Below are 10,518 nucleotides of genomic sequence, written 5' to 3' on the forward strand. Positions count from 1 at the left end.
ATGTAGGAAAAATGTTCTTAATTAGAAATTAGACATACAAATGGGTATAAAAACTTTCACTAATTTTTATTTTATATTTAAATAGAGTATATCCTTAAAGAATGGCTCTAAAAACGACAAACTAGCGCAAAACCTATTTAATTTATGAATTTTATTTTATAAAAGCACAATTCTTTGGATTATCTGCACTAGAATAGAAATCAAATAAAATTAATATAAAAAAAATCTCAATTAGTTGTAGAAGCCCATTAAGCTGTGATTTTCTTCCATAATCTTAATATGAGTTAATTTAGGTATGCTTATTAATTAACAAATTCATGATCTCACTATTAAATGAGAGAGACAAGTTTCCTCTTATCACGGAATAGTCAATATCAACAAATATTTTCATTTTTATTCTAGTGAATTTTCCTCCCCTCATTTTTCCGCGTACACAAATATCAATTTCCATTTGCCGCATCGAAATGAACTTGAAAATGAATGATGCTGCTGGCACACAAATGAGACGCAGATATAAGAGCTCAGATAGTGCGAAAATAAATGCATTTTTCTATTTGATTAGGAAAGTGTCACACCCTATAGCAAAATATACATTTTCTTAAGGTTCAACTGAAAAATTATCTAATAAGAAGTTTGGAAATGTTTAAAACATTATCACAAAAAATAATAATTTTTTTTCTTATCAAAATGTAAACATCAATATCAACTGCTTACCACAACCGATATACCTCACTTTATGATACACACAGTAGCCATCTAGTCAGATGAGGTAAACGGCCGTTTGCAGTCGGTTTCAGATTCAGTATGCCGGCATCGGCTCTACTAATTAGTCCGTCAATTTAAAATAAAAACGCTTACGGATCGCTACTTGCACACAAAACATATATATTATAAATCCAGCTGAGACGCTAATCCGATCTTGTTTGTAACAATCCAAAGCACTTTTCAAATTCAAAGAAAATGGTCTATGAGTCATCGTATGGTACTGGGCAAAAGCCCTTCTCACCCGATCTAAAGCGTGGAACTTGGGAAAAACCCACGGATTTTATCTATGCCTGTTTCGGATTGGCCTTCAAATTGGATGTTTTTGTGGCGTCCTATTGGTTCTTCTTCGACATGGGCAGTAAGTAACAGGAATATTGACTGGAGTCTGGTTTGGACAGATAAGAGATTCCAGGGCTAGTCTAATCTTTTTAGGGGCGTTGCATCGCGGCTAAGGCTGACATACGACCCAATAATTATATAGAATGTGTATGACTTTTTAATCATCATATTTTAAATATGTAATTGCACCTGTTAATATTAAACGGTATTTTATTTATTTGAAGTTATTGGATTACTACCCTACTATCTATATATGGTGATATATCTGGTGCCAATATTGGTGATACATTCGTTTATGGGACAATTTTCAAGCAGTGGTTTTATCTCAGCCTTCCGTGTATCGCCCTTTTTTAAAGGTAAGCCGGATAGATTCCGTTTTCTTACAATAAAATATTTATGTTAAATACTTAAATTGAAGGCATGGGCTATGTAAGCTGCTTCCTGAGTACTGCCATGCTTATATACTACGGCATTTTTGCGGCTGTTCCAGTTCTTTTCATCGTGAACTCACTTCGACCCACCTTGCCCTGGAGTTGCGAAGGCCTGAAGAGCTGGTATAATGAGTTTGAGAGGCCAGCGACCGTAAGGACTTTAATTTATTAGCTGAAATCGACATATATAATGGACTCACTTTAGGTTTGCAACATAACATTGGGCGATTCTGTAGAATATGAAAGTGGGAATGTCACGTACTTCTCAAAACTGGTTCATGTTCCATCAGTTCTATATTTTCAGTAAGTAAATAGCTTAACATTTTTTTATAATATATTCATTAATTTTTTATTTAGGGGCCATTTTTCGAGTATGAATGAATCTTACTTTCCCGATTTAGAGCAGGAATATGAACTATCCTTTCATTTTGTGACATACTTTATTGTGGTTTGGGCCCTTATTGCCCTTATATTTTACAAGTGCTCGGAAGTTGCACAGTTTGGAAGATTTATCCGTTACATGGTGATTGGAACCTTGGGACTCCTTGTCGTTTGTTTCCTGCGGTTTATTTTCTTGCCTGGAGCACTCAGAGGACTTGTTGCTTATGTGTCACCAAAGCATCCTGTAGAGGAGGTATTTATGGGTTTCGGATCCACTTTCATTATGGTCTTACAGGCATTCGGAGCTGGCTGGGGTAGTGTGATAGCATTATCCAGTTTTAATGGATTCAAGACGAACATCATGTCGTATAGTTGGATCACCGCCTTTGGTCAAATTCTCATCTATATCCTGTTTGGCTTGATTTCCTTTATGATAGATAATCACTATAAAGGTCAGGATTGAACAAAAATAATTTTTCTATAAATGTATTTAATGTTATGAATTTTCAGAGATAGTAACAGAATCATATGAGAACCATGTGCTCAACCATTGGTTGTTATTTTTGTCCAGTGCCAGTGCCATGGCGGGAATGCATTGGGCCAATCTGTGGACGTTTATTTATTACACCATGTTACTAATGGCTGCTTTAATAGTGATGGTGCGTGGGTATATTCTGTAGTGACTTGAGCTTTCTATAAAGAAACTTTAATATTTTCTTCCAGACAACACAAATCTTTACCATCCTTCAGGCTTTGTTTGACGAGTTCGAGGCTTTGAGAATCAAAAAACAAGAGGTTACCTTTGGCTTAATTGGAGGTCTTGCCATTTGTTCTTTCTTCTTCTGCACTAATGTGAGATATGAAATAACTTCATAATTTTAGAAACTAACTTATTGTTTTTTTCTTAGCATGGCATTGTTTACTTTAGCACTATTACCATGGATGCCATTTTCTCACATAACGTGCTCCACTTACTTCTCATTTTGGTGATTTTGTGGATTTATGGACGAGTGCGTTTTCAGCGGGATATAGAGTTCATGTTGGGTCAACCTTTTGCCAACTGGAAAGTGTTAATTTTGCGCTTTATTTCTCCGCTTATTTTGATTATTTCCCTGGTATATTTAAAGTTTTTATTTAAATTATCTTATACCAAGTATTTTATCCACTTATAGCTATTTGGAACCAGCATGTGCATACTGGAGCATTCCTATACCTCCTCATTGGTTCTGGCAGTTGCCGTCGTGATTGTGCTGGTTCCCTTTTTGGCCATACCTGGGTATGGATTTTATTACCTGTACCAGAGCACTGGCACCATTGGCGAGCGTTTCAAACGCGCCTGTCGACCCACCGACTGGTATCCCGTGGAAATGGAGCATCGCCAGCAGTACGAGCTGACTGTTGGCAGCACCGAGTTGACCCATCAACTTTTTGAAGTTACCGAAGAAGTTAATTAATTGTTATTTAATGTTTTATTGAAAAATACATCTATTGTATAATAAAATATACATTTTTTGTAGCTTGATTAATTAAAACGCGATTAGTTAAAAACCTCTCCTATTTCTAGAATTCAATTTCTTCATTATTGATATTAAATTCTCTAAATCTAATTCTTATTTCAGTTTAATATATGTCTATATATATATATATTTAAATAGTTTTTCTAGCAGTACCGAAACAGAATCCCCTAGTTTGTTGGCATAAGCATGTCTGTCTGTTTTATTGAAAATATTTTACAATATAAAACCATTGAAATATAAAAACAATAAGCTAAAAATTCCCCACGGTTTCGAAATGGAGCGAGATCAATATGGGACGTTATCAACTTTGCCAAAGTCTGTTGGGTTACAAGAATAATGGACATGCGATTACCCTATAACTGAAATTTTTTATTTATTTTTCCGTGTTGGTTCTATTTTATTCGACTACTTCTCTCCATGATGATTGATTTTTATTAGTCGGATTTTCTTTGTAAATTCTATAAATATTTAGTTAGTGGTGTGTGAAAAGATAAGCATTACCCCACAGATACTAGGTTCTTATTATCAACTGTTTTATTTGCAAGTTCAAGTGCTTCCCAAAGAAAATATAGTTTTCCATAGGGTATGCACAGCAGCAATCTAGTGAGATGAGCTAAACGTTCTTCGCAGTCGGTTTCGGATTCAGTATGCCGGCGGCGGCTCTCGTAATTAGTTCACTAATTTAAAATAAAATCGCGGCTTGCACAAACAGAATCTAATACTATATATAAACCCAGCTGAGACGCTCATCGGATCTTGTTTGCGCAGACAATCCACAAAACAATCAAACCAAAGAAAATGGCCTATGAGTCATCGTATGTCACTGGGCAAAAGCCCTTCTCGCCCGATCTAAAGCGTGGGACTTGGGAAAAGCCCTCCGATTTTATCTATGCCTGTCTCGGATTGGCCTTCAAATTGGATATTCTAGTGGCTTCGCACTGGTACTTCTTCGATATGGGCAGTAAGTAACTTGAATATTGACTGGCATCGCTTTTGGACCGATAAGAAATTCGAGAGCTAGTCTAATCTCTTTAGGGTCATTGTGTCTACATATACATACCTATTGAATATTTAAAATGTTTATGATTTTTCAATTATTATCATTTTGTTCTAAGAAATGATGCTTTAATTTTGTTTAAAATATGCAAATCGGATTTTAAATGCCTTATTAATTAATAATTATTTTTTAGTTATTGGAATATTACCCTATTATCTCTATATGGTGATATATCTGGTTCCAATATTGGTGATACATTCGTTTATGGGACAATTCTCCAGCAGTGGCTTTATCTCAGCCTTCCGTGTGGCTCCATTTTTCAAAGGTAAAATTCGAAATTTATATTTTCTTCTATATATTATAGTTTAAATTGATTTAAATTCAGGCATGGGCTATGTGAGCTGTTTTCTGAGTATAGCCATGCTGATATATTATGCAATTTTTGCGGCTGTTCCAATTATTTTCATGGTGAACTCATTTCGACCCACCTTGCCTTGGAGTTGCGAAGGCCTGAAGAGCTGGTATAACGAGTCGGAGAGAGAAACGACCGTAAGGACTTACTTTTATTAGCTGAATCATAATCAATCTATGTATGTATCGCTTTAGATTTGTAATACAACATTAAGTGAGGACGAACAATTTGAAAGTGAGAATGATACAATATTTTTCTCAAAAGAGTTTCAACTGCCGTCAGTTATATTTTTTCAGTAAGTAACATCGTATATATTGAATTATACAATTTTGCATTATTTTTTTGTTTTAGAGACCACGTTTCAACCCCTATTGACTCTCATGATCCTAATTCAAAATCGGGCTTCGAACTATCCTTTCATTTTGTGGCATACTTTGTTGTGGTTTGGGCCCTTATTGCCTTTATATTTTACAAGTACTCGGAAACTGCCAGGTTTGGAAGATTTATCCGTTTCATGGTGATTGGAACCCTGGGACTCCTTGTTGTTTGCTTCGTGCGGTTTATCTTCTTGCCTGGAGCACTAACAGGACTTTATTCATATGTGACTCCAAAGAATGCTCCCATAGAGCTTATAAATGGTTTTGGATCCACTTTCATAATGGTCCTACAAGCATTCGGAGCGGGCTGGGGTAGTGTAATAGCATTATCCAGTTTTAATGGATTCAAGACGAACATCATGTCATACTGTTGGATCACCGCCTTTGGACAAGTGCTCATCTATATCCTGTTCGGCATGGTGTCCTTCATGTTAGAGCATCACTTTAGAGGTAAGGATACTAAAAAGGATTTTTATTATCTTATTCCTCTTATATACTTATAGAGATAACGGCTGAGTCTTATGACAGCTATGTGATGAGCTATTGGATACTATTTTTGTCAAGTGGTAGTGCCATGGCTGGTATGCATTGGTCCAATCTGTGGACATTCATTTACTACACCATGTTGTTAATGGCTGGTTTGATTGTGATGGTATGTGATGGTATACGCTTGCGGAATGTATTTTAATTTTGGTTATAAGATTAGAAGATTAGGTATTTCTATATAGGATATCTTTTCTATTTAGGTCTCATCTTTAATGTTATAAAAATGTCATAACTTTGTTTTTTTCCGTTTGATGTTACCCGTTTTATTAATAGCACAGTTTGAATATGGAACATGTCATTTTACTGCCATTTTTTACTTTCAGACAACACAAATCTTTACCATTCTCCAGACTTTGTTTGATGAATTTGAATCTTTGAGGGTCAAAAGACAAGAGGTTACCTTTGGCTTCATTGGAGGTCTTGCCCTGTGTTCCTTTATCTTCTGCTCAAATGTGAGATATGAAATTATCTAATAATGGTTATAAAATTTAATATAATTCTTTTGTCTTTTAGCATGGAATTTTGCACTTCGGCGCAATTACTCTGGACACAATTTTTTCACACAGTGTGCTGCACTTATATTTGATTTTGGTGATTTTGTGGATTTATGGACGAGTGCGTTTCCAGCGAGATATAGAATTCATGTTGGGTCAACCTTTTGCCAACTGGAAAGTGTTCATATTGCGCTTTATTTGTCCCCTTTTTTTGATTATTTCGCTGGTATGCCTAAAACGTTCTTATTCTTATAAAATGAGTTATAGTATAAATTATTATTCAAAATTACAGCTTTTTGGAATATTTATTTCCGCGATGGAGCATGCCTACTCCGACTCCTTGGTCATGACAATATCCTTTATGCTGGTGATAGTTCCCATTTTGTCCATACCAGGCTATGGATTTTATTACCTGTACCAGAGCACTGGCACCTTTTGCGAGCGTTTCAAACGCACCTGTCGACCCACCGATTGGTATCCTGTGGAAATGGACCATCGCCAGCGGTACGAGCTGTCTGTGGGCAATACGGAGCTGACCTATACACTGGTTAGCGAGGAAGTTAACGTAAATTTAAGTTAATTGTTTTGTTAAAAATGATATTATTTTGTAGTAAAAAATATATCCTTATTTGCCATATACAAGAAAATGAAATTCTACTTTGAATTTAAGGGATAGAAAAATAAGTGTACGGTAATAATAATAATAAATATTTCGATTGAAAAAGATTCAAGAAATCCTATCGGCTAGATTCTACATCGGTTTCGGACATAAAGTCCGGCATTCGTCGCTGTCTTCTGAAGGCACTGTACTCCTCTCTATCTTTTGGATCGCCCGGAGTCCAGTCCAGGGGCTTGAGACGCTTTTGCATACTTTCCTTGAATGTGGCACGTTTTTGAATCATAATGTTGATAATGTAGAGGGGTATAAACATCACAGATGATACAAAGCTGCACCAACCAAGAATAATCGCCCACGAAGGATAAGGAATATCATTATACGTGATGGTTCGAATGAAGGCAATGCTCATAATTAATATAAACTTAAAGTGAAATAATTTTGTATAAATTATAAGTATTAAGATTGTAAATATGCATATGACTTACAATTATGACGATAGGAGTTATCCATTGCCACAGGATCTGCCAATACAGGCTGGGTCGTTTTCCCAACATAAACTCAACGTCCATCATAAAGTTCTTGGTGCCATATATCCAGGATACCATAATAATCTCCACCAAACAAATGCATATAACGGCAATAGCTGAAGAGTACCAGTCTAACAATTGAAGGATAAACATTCCAGCCTTAAAATATAAAGAAACTAAACCATGAAGAATTTGTATCCCTACTGGCGTACCTACATTTGTGCACATTACGGAGGAAAGAGCTAAGAATGTTATGCAAGTACAGAGAGTCAGTTGCCATTTGTAGTTCCTTGCCCACATCCACTCGTCCAGGATAGAGGATACAAATGACTCCAATATCACAAACTGCAGGTTTTTAATAAATTATAATAAACTTATTAATTTTAAATCGGATTAAATGAAACATACCACAGTGCTGACACCCAGCAGGAAGAGCATAAAGAAGAACATGAGGGCCCAGAGCTGAGGAATCGGCATTAATGCCAGGGCTTCTGGATAGGCTATGAACGCCAAGCCAGCACCTCCAGTGGCGACATTTTCAACGGGTACTCCCGACTTTTCTTTGGATAGAAAGTTAGACATTAAATATGATAATAAAAACTGAAAAGTTACCAGAGAGAAAGCCGAGAACCGAAAATACCACCAATCCCGCAAAGAAACTGGTGAATACATTGATAGAAATCACCAAATATGTGTCCAACTTGGCGTTATTGCGAAAGTTATTGAAGCTGGCCATGTTTATGAGACCACCCCAGCCGGGTCCCAAGCCAAAGAACATCTGTATGGAGGCATCGGCCCAGACCTTGAGATCCAGCAGGTATTTCCACTCCGGGTACACAAAGTACTTGATGCCCGACCAGGCTCCTGGCAGCGTGACTCCTCGCAAGAAAAGGATAAACAGCAAGATGTATGGGAAGGGCGCCGTAAAATAGACGACCTTGCCAACCTGTGAAATTTTTTGCATGTATCTTATTGCTTTTTCAATTGGAATTTATAAACTTACTGACTTTACACCGCCCATTACACAAAAGTAAACGATTATCCAGACGACTATTAGAGCAACCAACTGCTCCCAAACTATGCCGCCTATATCGGATATGCTTGAGGAGATGCGAAGGATTTCCAGGCTGCATCGTAACAAGATCGTATCAAATATTGAAATGTTTGATAAAAAACTTACTGAAAAAACTCATCGGAGGATGTGACTATAATATCCGAACTATTACCACCTGAAGATATCTATAAAAACGACCTTGGTGGTTATATTATGAAATAAATTATGACATTGGTAACATACGTGTTCGGCTACGACACAGGCTTCTGTATTCCAGGAGTTGTCGCAGCTTATCCATGGCACTTTGGCAAAGAAACAATAGGACATCATTCGGATGGGATATGAAATGATTACCGAGTAGTAGCACATGCAGTATGAATTCACGATTATTTGGGCAATTCCCGCACCTTTGAATAGGGGCACTAGTCGCCACATTCCAGTGCATCCGGTGCTTGAGAATTGTCCTATCAAGATCTCCATGTAAAATAAGGGAACTCCGGCAAAAATTACCATCAGTATATAGGGTATTAAAAACGCAGCTAAGTAAAGGTGAGTTTTCACATCAATGTTAGATTTCTTTATAATAAAAAATTTAATAAAATAAAATAAAAAACAAAAAAAAGTTATTATCCTTCGAGCCGGATTTGAACCAGCGACCTATGGATTTCAACATCCAAATGAATGCGCAAGTGTGACACGAGAGTTTAGCAATATCCTGAGCCGTGGTATTGTTTGGCCCAGTGTCCTGCCAACTTTGCCTCGGAAACACCTGGTCTTGGAAACTCTACAGTCCACCGCTCTACCAACTGAGCTATCGAAGGCGACGCCCATGGGGCATCCAAAGGCCCCTCATAAGTGCTGGAGCTTCGACAGCTTTCACTCGAAAGCTAAACATAAAAGCTAAAAATAGCACTCGACCGTCACAGACACCCCCCCATTGGTACTGCAGTCTTGCTGACGCAATTCAATGGTGCGCTATTTTTGGTATTGTGTGAGCAAAAACAACAATAACAATAATTATAATAAAAATGAGTGAGCAAAACCCTCATCAATTTCCACTGGACGAGTGTATTTTGACAAATTTGAGTGATTTGCTTGAAAAGAGAGTCAGAGAGTGAAAGTGGGTAGAGGGAAAGGTGGGCTGCACTCACCACCGCCGCTTCGGTAGCACAAATATGGAAATCGCCACACATTTCCAATACCAATAGCGTATCCGACGAGCGTCAAAATAAACTCAGTTTTGGAATTCCAGTGGCCACGCTCTTCATCGCGCACAATTCGCTTCTCCTTCATAGCTCGTGGCGGTCCTTCTGCTTGTTTTTGGTTCTTCGCCATTTTCACTCAAGGCAAGCTCTATAAGATCTGTTTTTGTCTTTTTTTCGGATTTAGAGCAAATAAAAATTTTATAAATTTTGATAAAAGTGACACGTGTATATAAAAGATTGCCCTAATACTGAATATTTCAAACTCAGTGCTTAAAACGAATATATTTTCTTCAGGCAACATGGCGGATGGGTAATGTCCTCAAAGGCTATTTACTTTAGGCGTCGAATGAGATTTTGTATGTTTATTAAAAAATTTATTTTATTGCAATAGAAGGATCTACTTCTCATATTATTGCTTAAGCTAGTCTATAAGGTTTTATGATTTATATCTGGCTTATCACAAGACAACATGGCGGATGAGTAATGTCCTGGGAATACATTATGATGGGCTATGAGTGTTTCTTTGCCATTTGGAATCCGATTCTTGAGCGGAATACCTCAAACGATTTGTATTTCGATTCTCCATCAATCTGCATCAAAATCCCAGAACGAAATTTTCGATCGATATTTTTTCAATTTTTCGGATGGAGCCTCTTGCCAAATGCTGGTTTTTCGTATGTGGCCCCAAGCCGTGCGTATATCTTTGCCATTTCGCATCCGATTCTTGAGCGGAATACCTCAAACGATTTGTATTTCGATTCTCCATCAATCTGCATCAAAATCCCAAAACGAAATTTTCGATCGATATTTTTTCAATTTTTCTGATGGAGCCTCTTGCCAAATGCTGGTTTTTC

At 37.1% G+C, this 10,518-nt stretch overlaps 3 protein-coding genes and 1 non-coding gene across 6 annotated transcripts; 2 read left to right on the forward strand and 2 right to left on the reverse strand.

The window, feature by feature from the left end:
* The first annotated feature begins 783 nt into the window (after positions 1–783).
* Positions 784–3,482, forward strand: LOC6497410 (sodium- and chloride-dependent glycine transporter 1). The gene is made up of 9 exons (XM_001962106.4): positions 784–1,123; positions 1,329–1,460; positions 1,523–1,686; positions 1,741–1,838; positions 1,893–2,368; positions 2,427–2,575; positions 2,640–2,768; positions 2,825–3,031; positions 3,089–3,482. Exons 1-9 carry the CDS (start codon positions 961–963, stop codon positions 3,368–3,370), a joined length of 1,800 nt encoding a protein of 599 aa, XP_001962142.1. The 5' UTR covers positions 784–960; the 3' UTR covers positions 3,371–3,482.
* Positions 3,483–4,058: 576 nt separating this feature from the next.
* LOC6497411 (sodium- and chloride-dependent glycine transporter 1) lies at positions 4,059–6,906 on the forward strand. The gene is made up of 9 exons (XM_001962105.4): positions 4,059–4,394; positions 4,624–4,755; positions 4,816–4,979; positions 5,037–5,137; positions 5,194–5,669; positions 5,723–5,871; positions 6,089–6,217; positions 6,279–6,485; positions 6,552–6,906. Exons 1-9 carry the CDS (start codon positions 4,232–4,234, stop codon positions 6,837–6,839), a joined length of 1,809 nt encoding a protein of 602 aa, XP_001962141.1. The 5' UTR covers positions 4,059–4,231; the 3' UTR covers positions 6,840–6,906.
* A 28-nt stretch (positions 6,907–6,934) lies between these two features.
* LOC6498131 (sodium- and chloride-dependent glycine transporter 1) lies at positions 6,935–9,859 on the reverse strand. 3 transcript variants are annotated; one of them, XM_014906498.3, is made up of 9 exons: positions 9,611–9,856; positions 8,703–8,998; positions 8,586–8,644; positions 8,409–8,505; positions 8,018–8,351; positions 7,814–7,965; positions 7,622–7,750; positions 7,364–7,564; positions 6,935–7,299 (listed from the first exon to the last, which is right to left on the reverse strand). In XM_014906498.3, the coding sequence occupies exons 1-9, from the start codon at positions 9,792–9,794 to the stop codon at positions 6,997–6,999; spliced, it is 1,755 nt and encodes a 584-aa protein (XP_014761984.2). In that variant the 5' UTR covers positions 9,795–9,856; the 3' UTR covers positions 6,935–6,996. The 3 variants fall into 3 exon arrangements, with proteins under 3 accessions (XP_014761984.2, XP_001962140.2, XP_032307357.1); XM_001962104.4 differs by having other exon boundaries at positions 8,409–8,532; positions 9,611–9,855; XM_032451466.2 differs by lacking the exons at positions 6,935–7,299; positions 7,364–7,564; positions 7,622–7,750 and having other exon boundaries at positions 7,820–7,960; positions 8,409–8,532; positions 9,611–9,859.
* Positions 9,089–9,280, reverse strand: Trnay-gua. The gene is made up of 2 exons: positions 9,244–9,280; positions 9,089–9,124 (listed from the first exon to the last, which is right to left on the reverse strand). It is a non-coding gene; the product is annotated as a tRNA-Tyr (tRNA).
* Positions 9,860–10,518: the final 659 nt, after the last annotated feature.

This window comes from Drosophila ananassae, chromosome 3R (assembly GCF_017639315.1).
Source record: "Drosophila ananassae strain 14024-0371.13 chromosome 3R, ASM1763931v2, whole genome shotgun sequence".
NCBI lineage: Eukaryota > Metazoa > Arthropoda > Insecta > Diptera > Drosophilidae > Drosophila > Drosophila ananassae.